Below are 13,315 nucleotides of genomic sequence, written 5' to 3' on the forward strand. Positions count from 1 at the left end.
CTGGCCGAAAATCACCACTGGCACAGGACCACAAGTAACATCTGGGGTTGCAGCCCTCATTTAGGGAAGAGTGCTAATTAGTGAGGTATTTTTTGGTTTTTTAAAGGGCTGCTCCTTAAGAAGAAGGGGGGGAAAAAACCCCAAACAAACCAGTTTTGGGGCAGGAAAAGAACCTCCTCTTGGCATCCATCAAACCAGGGCTCAGATTTGGTTGTAATGTACTTCCTAACAGGATGGCATGATCAGGAGTCACCTGGCTCCAGCCTAAATAAAACCAGCTGCCTCTCAGAATTCGAAAGAACAAGGATTGAATCAAACACCCAGGTGCTGCAACCCATTTGACCTGGCACCCATACGTGCACCCAAAAGCCATGTGGTTCCTGGGGACTCTGGGTTTTGTAGGGTGGCAATAAACATGGCAGTCCTAGGAAAAGCAGTTGGCACCATCCTGGGCAATTCCCCAAACTGCTTTTTGCTTCTGAGATTTGGCCTTTCAAGACACAAGTCATTTCTTCCTTTCCAAATGGCTGTTGTAAAAAGTAGACTGACCTCAGGGATTCAAGGGAAAGTTTATCCTTTATGGTTTGAAGGGGAAACTAGAACTTAAGGAGAAATTCTGCATACGCTGCCTGACACTGCTCTAATTCCTACCTCTTCCCTCTCAGGCTTTTTTTATGTTAAGCAGCAGTTGTTCAGCTGCTCAGGGACAATCAGCCCCAGCCCTCCCCCAGCTCTGAGGCTCCATTTGTGTTGGCAAAGCTCCGATTTCAGCAGCTCTAAGAGAACAATGCATTGCTCCAAGTCTTCAGCTGAAGAAAGGAGCAGGACAGTCACTTCCACATCAGTAGCATCTGGGAGAGCTGCCAGTACACCATTATTATTAACTTGCAGGGATTTCTGCAGATTGAAACTTGCAGAAATTCTCACACACCAAAAGCAAACAGGCAGGAAGAAAAAGAACTGAAGAAAAGTAACCCATTTCATTGCAGCACCCTTCACTAAGAGTACAAATCAGTCCAGATGAACACATGTATTTATCTTTATTCAGTGGAAATTTCTTCCAATTCACCAAGTTATCAGTAGTTATCAGCGCTCATGAAGTTGCCTTCTGGAGGCTTGAGCAGCCATGGAGAAGCTTTGCCTTTCCAGGAGCAGCTTTGCCTTCCCAGGAGCAGCTCTCAGACGGTTGAGGTGCTCTTCCTCATCTCAGTTCATCTGTGCTAGCAGCTCTTCAAGTTCTGGTCGAGACTTTAATCGGCTCTTGAAGTCAGCTTCTGTGTGCTGTGAAGGGAGGAAAAAAACCCCACAAACAAGCAAATCAGAATCACCTCTTGAGTACTTCTTGAAATCAAAGGTGACAAACCCTTTCCCAAAGAGAATCACTTAAGAGTGGAAAAAGGAAAAAACTTGTATGTCCACTGAACCCAGAGAGCAGGAATCTGCGATGGAAAGTCACTGCAGGCTGGATCTCATGCGCAGCTCAACCTGGAGGCTGGTGGCAGAGCTGATCCTTTCTTACATCCAGCCTCCAACAGGCGCAGCTTCTGGGGGTAAAGCGCAAAGGGCAGAATGCTTCTGGCAGCAAGTGAGCACGGCAGCCACGCACACACCTGGGCTGCTCTGAAATTCAGCCTTGCAGGCTCCTCCTCACCCGGCTAACTGCTTTGGGAAAAGTTAGCAATGGCATTGTGCTCAAGAAGTCAACTGGATGCCTCCAACTCTGCCACTGCCTATCACCATAGCATCTACTTTCTTAAGAGAGACCTGCCACTCTCTCCAGAATGTCGCTGGAGCATCCCCAAGCTTTAATCTCTCTTCTGCACTGCCAGTTGTATGAAGCCAGCTTGGGTCTCTCCTCTGGGCTTCACACGTCAGACTGCAATGACTTTGCAAATGGTACAATGTCACAATATCACAGCTCTCCCTCCAGAGACAAAGCCGTCAGCTAAGATTAAAAGAGAAGAAATGGCAGCCCTAAGGCAGAGATGGGACTGTGACCAAAGCAGAGAAGATTACTGGACTCAAGAGACCTTCTCCCATATTCCTTCTGGTTTTGCAGAGCTGGAGATCACTAAACATTCTTCAAAGGCCACTAAGAAGCCAACTGTGTTTTCATGTTTGAATTTAGTGTGCTGCTTTCTCTTGCCAGCCACAAAAAAAAAAAAAATATTTTAGTCCCTGAATAAACAGGGCTTCCTGGGACTGTTTTGTCTGAATGTAAAATGACAGAAGTTTAAGTATCTCCTTATGCCTGGTTCACCAGTGAGTGGAGTTCTGTCCTGAAGTCCTCAATGCCAAGAAAATTGTCGGGCCTTTCTGCAGAAAAAGCTGAACCTCTGCCAGAGCAAATTCCATCAAAACAGGGCACAGCATTTGGGTTTCCAGTCTCAGCTTTGCTACCAACTGCTCCATTAAGTTCCTGGTGATTGCCAGATATGAGGCGGCAAACCACTGTTGAAGGAAAGCGTTCCCTTTGAATTACAGGGAATCTGCAGCAGCAAAGGAAAGCAACTTGCACCTGCCAACTCCTGCAGATCTATAGGATTGGCTGGGAAGGCACCTTCTGCAGCACTAATTATAGGAGGCTAGATGGAAATTGAAACACTCATCAAGAATTAGAGTTAATGGTTTTTCACAGACCAAGTGAGGACCTGGTTCTGGGAGATCCTGGGTATCCATAAGCCCAAAGCAGACAGCAGCCTCAGGACCAGGTCTGTATTTTCGAAGCAAATTCATGTCATGTGCCATACCTGCTTCCTAAATGCAAAGCCACTGGTAAAATTCAACATACCTCTTTCACTAACAGATGGACCCCTTCAGGCTGACTGCTCTGAATGATTTCCAAGAGTATCGGAGCAAACGTTGAACTCAACCCTCTGATCTAAAAGAAGAAATAAAAGTGCTGCAGGAGCCGAACACCACATACAAAATGGACTCGTAGTAACAGCACAGAAAGAGAGTACATTTCAGTATGAGCCTGTGGCACTCAACCACTTCATTAAGAGAAGCACTCTCTGCTTCACGCGCATACATACATGGGCTCTTGCATACAGCACAGCCCAAAGCTCTCATTTCTGCTCTTCTCCATGAACGCTGTGCTTCCCGTCCCTGCCTGCATGCAAAGAGACTTAGCCATACAGGAAGATCTTAGTTTAGGTAAGACTAATACAAAGGCTTCCACCGCAAACCTACAAACCCCAACATTAAACACATGTCAACTCTCTCCAGTAGAAAAACTCTACCTTTCGGTTTAAAACGTAATGCAGCAGAGGTTTAGCATATAGCAAGGGAACACGTTACAAAACAGGAAAAACTCACTTAGGAGAAATATTTATTTACCTCAACCAGTTTTACAATTTTGAAGCTGGCCTTGATACTAATATATTTTGAAGTTTCATCAAGTTTGTGCAATTGCTCATCCTTAAACATACCAAGTATTGTGCATAAAATAAATAATAAATCTTCTGGCTGAAACACATAATCTGTGAACCCCTCCTCTGCTTCTACTCTCCGAGTAACCTTTAGCAAGACATCTCATTAGACTTCTTTGTGTTTCAATTTATGCACAAATTACACCTTTCATTTGTTCAAGGGACTTAATTCCAATTGTTAAGGGGTGTGGAGAGCTTGCAATGGGAGGTGCTGCACAAGAGCTGCAGCGCTATCAGCAAATGCCAGCTCGTACCTGGACAACCCTCTGATGGGTAGTGAGGACGGCATCCAGCTGCATTTTGGAACCTCGCTCTTCCAAGAACAGCACTTCATTGGTTTTGGTGGGCATCGCGTAGCTGCAGGAACCACAGGTCAGCGCTTACGACAGGGAGGATAGATTTGCACTACTTTACAGGAATGAATCCACCTCCAGCAGCAGAGAATGTGGAAAGAGATTAACTTTTTATGAGAAATTAATTATGCAAACAACTTATCTTGCAAATCAAGCACTGGCAGAAGGCGGGTGTTTTACTGGAAAGAGATAACGGAGAAGCCTGCAGTACAACTGCCAGCAAAAAAATGTTTCAGCTACAAACACCAGCCTGAGAAGAGAATTTTTAACTTTTTTTATAGTTGAAGGGGAGCTTTACAGCAACAGTTCTGACTTGCTTTGTAATCTGTTCATCAGGAACAAAGCTAAAAAACACTGCTGCAATGCACCACTCAGAAGATATTATTTTCACCTCTGAATTTAAGAGGACTACAATCAAGCACTGGATCAGATCCTGCTCTCTGGTTAGCATTACTTCAGAGACCTCAGCCTCCCCATCTCCATTTCTACAGCACCAATAACAACAGGCTACAGCTTACCGCCCACATTTTACCCTACAATTGTTGCTCATAAAGGGCAAACAGTTTCTTTCTGTACATACTGAGCTCTGCACACCAAGTCCAATCCCAGGGGGCACAAGTATGATACAAGGTAATAAAGCTGAAAGTGCTATCAACAGTCTCAGGCTGGGGGATTTCCCTGCGGATGCTCTCCAGCATGTCACTGCTGACACCATTATAATTTCTTAAGTGTCGCCAGGCATCCTTCTCAAAACAAACACCCATCAGTCACCAACATGTCACGATTTTTAGTGCCATTTGGTGCAGAAGACATCACGGAGAGACTACAAGCGACTGATTGATGGACAGAGAATTTCAGATCCATGGCTGACAGTTCAGCAAAGTGCATGAACATAAAAAAACCCAAGAGTTTTAATTGGCATGATCAGGAACCAGCGTTTATACTCAGAGGTACAGTTAAAGACTGTGAGGATTCTCTGAATTTTTAAAGCGTTTTTATTCCTTACAGCAACACAGTGCTTTTCCCAGTGACTACAGCTCCTTGGGTGCACTACATACATACCAAGGAACTGTATCACGTTCCTCAGCTGCATTAAAACCAGCAAAGCTGCTCTCAGGGGTACACCTGCTTCAGAGATCTAGCGTGCAACTGAAGCACCCTCTGCTACTAAACTTAAGTAGCAGGTAGCTCTCCCATAATGTTTAGGGGTTCCCCAAGGTCATTCTAGTTTGTATAATCGGTATCGCTAGCTTACTGCACAATATATGCACAGAGCTTGGATGAAACACTATAAAGAAAAAACAGCAGCCAAAGTCAGCAATACTTAAACCTACATTCCCAGGCTCAGCACCCACAGGCTTAAGCTTTTTTCTCAAAGGAATGAAAAGTAACAGCTATTTTTTCCTTGAGATCTGTTCAGTCAGCACCTGAAAAACTCCATCTCAGTCTTCTTATACAAATAAAGCATCCAAAACTGTACTGACACACAAAAAGAGAATACAAGGAAGACGACAGAAGATTTGGATTTACATGTGGGAATCTATCAGAGATCAGATTGTGCCCTTGTCTGCAAGTTATCATCATCTACAAGAGAGAGATGACAAACACAGAGCAGTGTTCCTCGTACCTTTCGTTCACTTGAATGGAGAGTCGGTTGCAGAGTTTATGTACATATTGAGCGAAATGCTCCACGAGACACATATCATAGGAAGTCATCTGAATGTTGACATCTCCATACTCATATTCAGTCCCAACACTTATCTCTTTCATCTGCACTCTGTCCTTTCTCCTCTTTGGAGCCTGCAGTTAAAAAAAAAAGAAAAAAAGAAAAAAAAAAATAGAAAGCATGTCTGTTTTGAACAAAGCTAGAAATATAAAACATTAACTCTTGCCCACACAGGAGACCACACTAGAGGTACTCTCTTCTGACAAAGGTTTACTGAACGATGTCAAACATACCACAGCCTGTCTATGCTCACTTTCCCTGACTACGAAACTGGGATAACATTATCTTAACAGATGTTCTCAAGTTGAGCAGTTCAGTTCTTGGATGGCAGCACCACAGAAGTCACACAGAAAATACGTGCACACCATGATTAATTCCTTCCAGAAGAAAAAAGGAGCAGAAAAACAAACTGCTTTTTATTTCAGTTCCTGCCTTCAAGGCAGCTGTCTAGATGAGTTATTGTTTCCTCCTTCCTCAAAAATTGTCATTTTTCCAAATTTCAGGGAATGTAAAAAGTTTAAATGCAAATAAGACCTGCTCACAATATTCTGCAGTGATTTGAAGTTGGGGTGTTAAATTCACCATTAGGAAGACATTCCTCCCTCCCAAAACTACTCTTTAACAAGAACATACCAGACAAAAGAAAGTATTTATGCAGTGTTGTGAGTGGGTAATTCATGTGACATAACACTCTTCACCAAGAGAAGTAGCAGTAAATTATTACATTATTCCTTTTTAATGATCGATCAGCCATGGAATTAGTAATACCAATGCTTAAAGCAGACTGTAAAAAGATGGGTCAGCTGAAAGCAAGCAGTAGGGGAGTTCCTATACATACCTCCTTTGGGAGCAGGTATTTAAACCTCCCAATGCCATGCGTAGGACGGGATCTGTAGTGTCTGTGGCAACTCACGAGTGCATCACCTCAAAATCAAAGCAGAGCAAACATGTTTCCAGCTGAACAGCCCTTCTCTTAGCAAACGTAAGTGGGTGCTTTGAGAGCCCCAAATCCACACTGAGGGCAAGAATTTGTCCTCAGTTCTTTGACAGAAGGCAAAGGCACGCTAACGCTGCGGCCAGTCTCTGCCCCATGCATGCAGCCTGTGCATCACAGAAAGACTGTTAAAGTTCACAGTTGGTTATGGCAAGCAGCAAATAAGGAAGGAAGAGATCAAGAGTGACTCATTTCCCAGGTGAATTCTCAGGCAAACAAAAAAAAAAAAAGAAAAAAAAAAAGACTCATCAGCACCAATGGATGGTGAGGACAGTGATGAAATGTTACATGTCTCCTCTTATGCGACAGCAGTGATGTTACTACGATGGATCTGAGCCCCACTTAAATATTAAATTTAAGATTTTAAATCCAGTCCTGTTCAAACTCAATAACCCTTGTTTTAATAAACAAAGCTCAGAACAGCAAAGAGAAACTGAATACCAAGGATCTAAACCACTTGGTTACACTTTGCCTCCACATCAAAATCTAATTCTATTTTAAATTGTGACAGCAGACTCCACCAGCTCAATAAATGTTGAAGCGGGACCTCACAGGGCTGTAAGACAGTTCCTGGGCAGTAATACAGTCAATAGCATCTGGCTGGTTTCATTCTACAGCACAACACCATGACTAGTACTAGCTACTTAGCCAAAACAGGGCAACAGAAGAAAAGGTTATTAAAAAGGTACGGAATTGGCAGAGCATCTGCTGAGGTTATGAACCAATCCAAAATTGGCTAAAAAAAAAAAATCAAAAGGAAACACAAATGCTCAAATGTGTAACGCTTTCAGTAAATGAAGTTTTGCCTTGCATTACATTAATAAGAGGCCTTACCTGCAGCACACAGTTGGCTTTCTCTGGGTGTTGCTGCTCTGTAGGAAACAAAACAATCATTAAAAGCTCTGATTTCATCCACCTGCGGAAACACAACATAGCTGGCCAATCTCCTTGAACAAAAGCTCACACCCCAAGTCCCTCAGGCACAGATAGATCCCATTAGCAAAAAAGCTTTCTCTTCTTCACATCCTACAGCCCTTCCAGCTCCCAGACACCAGCTGAAAGTCTTCCCTCCGCAATTAAAAGGTTTTCCTTGGCAAAAAGAACTTTTTTTGTCACGTATGTTTTCTGACACTGTCACTAGAAGTGACCTAGTATTTTTCATGCTTTATACCGTGGTTTACTTACTGGGTTTGATTTCAGACCTCTCACCTGCTGAGCACAAACACCTGCTTTAGCAATACTCCCTTCTTCAAGCACAGCACCTGCAATAAGCCACCATGGTCAAAATGCAAAGTATGGCAGGTACTCAGGGAGTTTTCACTGACGCTTCCCAGAATATACCCAACTGAAGCAACACCTGAGACCCTGTGAACATACTAGTAACCCTCCCAACCTCTCCACAGCCTCCACCCACTATCACTCCCCAGAATACCACCACAACTCAGAAGAAAAGGATGAAGGAGAAGGAAGATGATGACTGTGGTAACTTTCTCATGCATCCCCTCGCTTTGCTTCAGGATCTGACAAGTTGGGGTAGGAGGCTCTCCTCTCTGCAGTTACGCATCATGTTCATCCCTCGCATGGTTCCACCGCCTTCAGGTTGCAAGAGTCATGTGAACAACCCTCGTGCTTGTTCCAGCTCCACATGAATGGAGGGAAACTCAGCTCATCCATCACCAAGGCAGCGCAAAGCAAAGCGCTTTGCTATCACCAGGACCTGGCAGGCAGGAGCTACATCATGCCAGCTGCGGGAAATAATTAGCGCCGTCCCCAAAGAGCGACCAGAGTGACAGGCAGGCGCAGGGACCCGAGGGTCCCCGAGGGCTGTGGCAAGGCGGGGGGGCTGTAATGGACCCTGTGTGGCTGGGGTGATCCCTGGGTGCCTGAGGAGGGGTAGGGAGGTGTCTCTGGGCCAGGTACACCACGGTAGGCGACCCAGAGCACTAACTCAGGGCCAGGGCCGTGTCCCCCCGAGACACAACTCCCCTCCCCCGCCCAGTCCCAGGGCCGGGCCCGGCCCACAGGTCCCCAGTCCCACAGCCAGGCCTGTTCCTCCTCCGGGGCCGGGCCTGTCCCCTCTTCCCCCGGTACCGGGCCCGGTGTCCCCCCACAGCCGGTCACGGACCGCCGGTACCTTCGGCAGCGCCGCGCTCATCCCCGCGCCTCAGATGGAGCCGCGTCCGCCGCTCCAAGCGTGCCCCACCGCGCCTCGACGCTCCCCCGCCCCGGCCGCCACAGCTCCCGCCCCACGTCCCGCCTACTGGGGGCTCCCGGGGAGGGTGACGTTATTTGAACAACTCCGCCACTCCCGATGCCCGCCAGGCGCCGGCCTCCTGCGGAAGGAGGAGGCAGGCAGGCCGGTAATGGCGGACACCTTGTCCCCGCCGCGCCCCCCCCCCCCCAGCGGGGACGAGCGGCGCAGCCAATCCTGCTAGCTGTGGCCCGCCCATCCGCCCGCTTCTCGCACGCTGATTGGTCTTTCGCCGCGTCCATCGAGTGACGGCACGGCGGCCATGTTGAGTGTGGCCTGCGCAGCCCCGCCTTGCGCGGCCATGTCAGCGCGGCGCGGGAGCGCTGTGAGGGGGAGTGGGGGTGCAGGGCGCCCGGAGGGCAGCCAGGACCGAGCGGGCTTCAGGGGAGGGTGAATCCTCAGCCAGCTCATGTTGTCCCTGTTGGCTGTGGGACCGAGGCGGGGAATCAGCGGGCCCCAGCTCCAGCCTGGAGACAGGCCCTGAGGGGTGTGGGGGCAGCTGGGGCTGGCCTGGGCGTGCAGGCCTGAAGCAGGGCCAGACGGTCTGGTACTAAACCTGCCTGGTTTGGCCCTGCCATCTGGCACGGGCACTGCAAAGGGGGTGGTTTTTTTGCAGTTGCAGAGGCAGGGCTGGACCTTACCCTGTAGACAACATCTGTGTAATGGGCCAGGGTTGGCTGTGTCCATGCTGGCAGGCCGCCACAGGCCTTAAAAATGAAGGAGTGTGTCAGCATGAGGTATTTGGGCCCCATGCAGACACACTTTCTGCTTGAGGGGGAAGCAAAGACAAACACCCCTTTCAGCAGCAGACTGCTCCCTCTGAAGGCAGAGTGGATCCTGCCTTACTGCCACTGCTTTGATCCCAGCTGCTGCCTGGAGGCATTTCCTTAAATGTTAAGTGGGAAGACTGTAGGAAGGATGGACTGACAAGAGACCTCCCTGAATTGCAGCATGTGTTTCCCAGTGGAAGAGGAGGTGAGCAAGGAGGTCTGCCTGGCAGACCAGGGTAGGAAGAGATGGGTGCTGTGTGGCCCTGTGCCCCCCAAACCTGGTAGTCTGGAGCTGGCTTGGGAAAACCCATGCTGTTGCAAAATGCCCCTTCCTGTCTCTTCAGCCCTCCTCATCTTCACCAGGCCATCTCCAATACAAACCTTCATTTCTCCTAGGCTCTTCCCCACTCTCTTCTCTCCTGCCTGGCCCCAGTTTCCCCCTTCTTGTGTGGCAAATACTCCTGCCCATTTTTCTGAGCCCCTGTCTTAGAGCTGTCCATCCTGGGCAGCAGCTGCCTGGCAACTTGATTTCAAGCCAGGATTTCTACCTCTGCTGACTGATGGCTGCTTCAATTGCTTTTAGCTGGAGCTGTCGGTGCTCATGATGGACTTTCTCTCTCCAGTTCATCTGGTTCATTGACATGGCAACTCTGCTGCAGACTAGACTCATGCATTTAATTCTGCTCCGTGATCCACCCTGCCAGGGCCTGTCCTGCATTTCTGGGTGCCTGGAGCTCCCGACACACACCTGACACCTCAGACATTCATCACCATTGCCATCTGGTGCATGGAGAGGAGAGAAGGACCATGAGAGGATAAGGTTTGCCTGACAGAAGAGCCTGGGCGGGCTCTGTACTGTGCACAGGCCCGTGCTGTCTCCTCCACCCGCTCAGTGCATGGGGGAAGCAGAGGGTATCTGCACCACCTTTGCTCTTTGCCATGTTTCGCAAAGACACGGGCTCTCAGCTCTGAGCTGTCTTTTTGTGGCACTCCCCGGACACGACAAAGCTGCTTATGTGGAGTGGATGTTGTACTGCCCTTTGATCTCACCTCGCAAGCCCCAGGCAGGGCCACCCTGGCAATGACGCTTGTTTGATAACTCTGGGGTGCTTTGAGCAAGGAGCACTGTGTGAGTCTGATCCGGCTTAAGACCAGCACTCCCATTGCAGGAAAGGTGGGCTTTCTGCGCCTGTGAACTTTGAAGCCCTGGAGGAAATGCTGTGCTTGAGGAGAGGCGTCTGTGACTGGAGGGGACTGGCTGGGCCTGCATTTGTGGCGGGAGGCCATGATGGGCACCGCAATTAAGAGCAAGTTGTGCTCAGAATGACCTCTTGTTCTGTGACCTCAAATGCTGTGTGCTTAATCTTTCAGCCACCCAAAAAATGTGGCTGAGGAGGAAGCATTGCCCCAGACTGTGTTTGGGGTACAGCAGTCACATATTGCAGGAATCCCCCTCCCAATGACCGTCATTGTCCTACATGTCTCAGTGAAAAACAAGTCTTTCTCTTCACTCCTGAGTTTCTCTGACATCTATCATAGATGGATACATTTTAAGGCCAAAAGGGACTGTTAAATCATGTAATTTGGTCTCCTGCGCATTGCAGCCTGTAGATTTCCGCTGACTTACAGCTGTATGGAAACAGATCACTCCTGTTTCGATGAAAGCATCTTTCTCATAAAGGCTCCTGCTCTTGATTTTCCCTGGATACAAAGATAGTGCTGCTCTTGACAGCCTGTTCTGGCGGCTGAGCACCCTCTCACTTAAAAATGTGGACCTTATTTCCAACATGAATGTGCCTCGGCTTCAGCTCCCAGCACCAGTCCTTACTGTGCCTTTCTTTGACTAATGAATCGTTTCACAGCCAGGTAACCGAATCCCTGTTTGCGGGAGCACAACCTGCCTTTTTGTGACATTTAGAAAAAGAAGCAAAGGCATTTCTTTCCCCCTCAGCTGTAGAAACACAAACCACCCCTTTTCTGTACTGCACTAAAAAAACCCAGGGAGCTCTTCTTCTGTCTCAAGGCTCCCCCGGCTGCTGAGGGGCCCAGGCCTTGCTGGAGGGATTATTTCATCCATCTTCTGCTTTGCTGCAGATTTCTCCCTGTCATGTAGCTGGATGTGCCCTGTCAATGACCCAGTGTGGTGCACACAGGTGCTGGCAGAGGTGATACTCGAGCGGTTTGCGACCTATGCATAAGGTTGTGGCAGGGCCCCTGCCCCTTCTCAATCCGCTCTCTATTGTGCTGTCCAGAGGAGCAAAGCTGTCCTAGGAGAGTTGAGATCCAGCACCTGAAAGTCTTCACTGCTTTTTGGACTTGTCCAATTAAAAAACCAAAAACTGTTTAAATATAGCTTAGAAGAAAACCTTTGATCTGCGTGTCTCCTTTTTTACCTTCTGCGGCGCTTTTTAGGACCATGCCTAAGGCCCGCAGGAGTCAGCAGGATGATCCCCCCTGGCTTCAGTAAGCGGAGGCAGGTCCCTGAATTGCTTTATCTTGAAAGCCTCATCCATATCCCCTGCCGGTCCCTTGGGCTGAAACCTCTTTGGCAGGAAACGCAGGAGTGTTTCCTTTGCTCAGCACGAAGAGATGCTGAGCCTGAGCAGAGCTTTTGTGACAAAAATAATTATTACTAACAGTCAAGACTTCTCCGTGGTAGAGAGCCCTTGTTTTCCCTGGGATTGGTGGGAAAGATCCCTGAATGACATGTCAACAAGGACAATATATGTATATAAGATGATAGTGAAATTATTTAAGTAGGTCTCTGCCAATCTGGATTCCCTTTCCCCATGGTTGGGAGAGCAGCCGTGGGACCGATGCCACAGCAAGGGGGAAATGCTCCCAAATGCCAGGTGCAAGGCTGAATGCGAGCTCCTGCACATATCTTTATTAAAACTTAGTTAAATTTAATTACCTTATTAAAGACATGTTTTCTCTTTCAGTTCATTGGCAGTTCAAGACCTGGAAAAAAAACTCCAAACCTTGGAGAAGCAGTTAATCATGTTGAGGGAGTACAAATGAAATGAGCAGAAATAGAAAGCGTAGACCATTTGGTTTTCAAAATGCTGTTGAATTCTGCACCTGGATTGCAGGCATCGCTAAGAGGCAAAACTCATATCCCAGAACAAGATCCCTGAAGTGGGAAGGTTCAATGAGTGTTTTCATTCAGCAGGCAGTGACGGAGCACGGAGACCATGGCTGGAGATGCCAAACGAAGGATGTTCATGGCTGAGGATGACCTACCTGTAAGCAAATCCTTGCTGAGAGCCTGTGCCCCCTTCGGCTACATGGAGCATTTACAAATCCAGGACAGCAGGTCATGTGGAGATGGAATAATACTGGTTTCAACCCATGATCTTTTACAAGGAGGAGACCAAGAGTTTGCGTGTGGTGTCCCCATAGCAGAGGAAATGTAGCCCTTGGGCCTTGGAGAGGAAGGTGTGAGAGGGCACAAGAGAACAAAATTCACTGAGCAGCTACATTTAGATGAACTAAATGAATGGTGGATGCCATTTCTCTGACCATCAGAGCAGAGAGGCTCTAGAACAATCTCCCAGATGGGAAAATGGTGGAAAACCTACCCATTTCCAGGTGGAAAATAGCCCATGGAGTATTATTTGGATCTTGTTGAGTGGATTGCAAGAGATTTGCACCAACATCAACGTGAATACAACCATGGGGTAGGAGCCACAGACTGCGGAGGGCTCTGTCATTGAGCACATTCTTGTTCCAGTTGAGATATTCCTGGGAGCAGCAGGCAATGCCAGCACCAACTGAGGGCCCGGGAAGC

At 47.9% G+C, this 13,315-nt stretch overlaps 1 protein-coding gene across 1 annotated transcript; it reads right to left on the reverse strand.

The window, feature by feature from the left end:
• Positions 1 to 1,015: 1,015 nt before the first annotated feature.
• MRPL48 (mitochondrial ribosomal protein L48) lies at positions 1,016 to 8,905 on the reverse strand. The gene is made up of 8 exons (XM_037377567.1): positions 8,639 to 8,905; positions 7,714 to 7,766; positions 7,339 to 7,376; positions 6,349 to 6,434; positions 5,412 to 5,584; positions 3,686 to 3,788; positions 2,792 to 2,881; positions 1,016 to 1,281 (listed from the first exon to the last, which is right to left on the reverse strand). The coding sequence occupies exons 1-8, from the start codon at positions 8,657 to 8,659 to the stop codon at positions 1,207 to 1,209; spliced, it is 639 nt and encodes a 212-aa protein (XP_037233464.1). The 5' UTR covers positions 8,660 to 8,905; the 3' UTR covers positions 1,016 to 1,206.
• Positions 8,906 to 13,315: the final 4,410 nt, after the last annotated feature.

Source organism: Falco rusticolus, chromosome 2 (assembly GCF_015220075.1).
Source record: "Falco rusticolus isolate bFalRus1 chromosome 2, bFalRus1.pri, whole genome shotgun sequence".
Lineage (NCBI taxonomy): Eukaryota > Metazoa > Chordata > Aves > Falconiformes > Falconidae > Falco > Falco rusticolus.

Excerpts from the sequence above, each read along its gene's own strand:
- MRPL48 (XM_037377567.1), bottom strand. The coding sequence starts at position 8,659 with ATGAGCGCGGCGCTGCCGAAG. Across the intron at positions 7,377-7,713 it reads CAGGTGTTTGTGCTCAGCAG|AGCAGCAACACCCAGAGAAA; the intron begins GTGAGAGGTCTG and ends TGTTTCCTACAG. Across the intron at positions 2,882-3,685 it reads CCCATCAGAGGGTTGTCCAG|ATCAGAGGGTTGAGTTCAAC; the intron begins GTACGAGCTGGC and ends TTCTTCTTTTAG.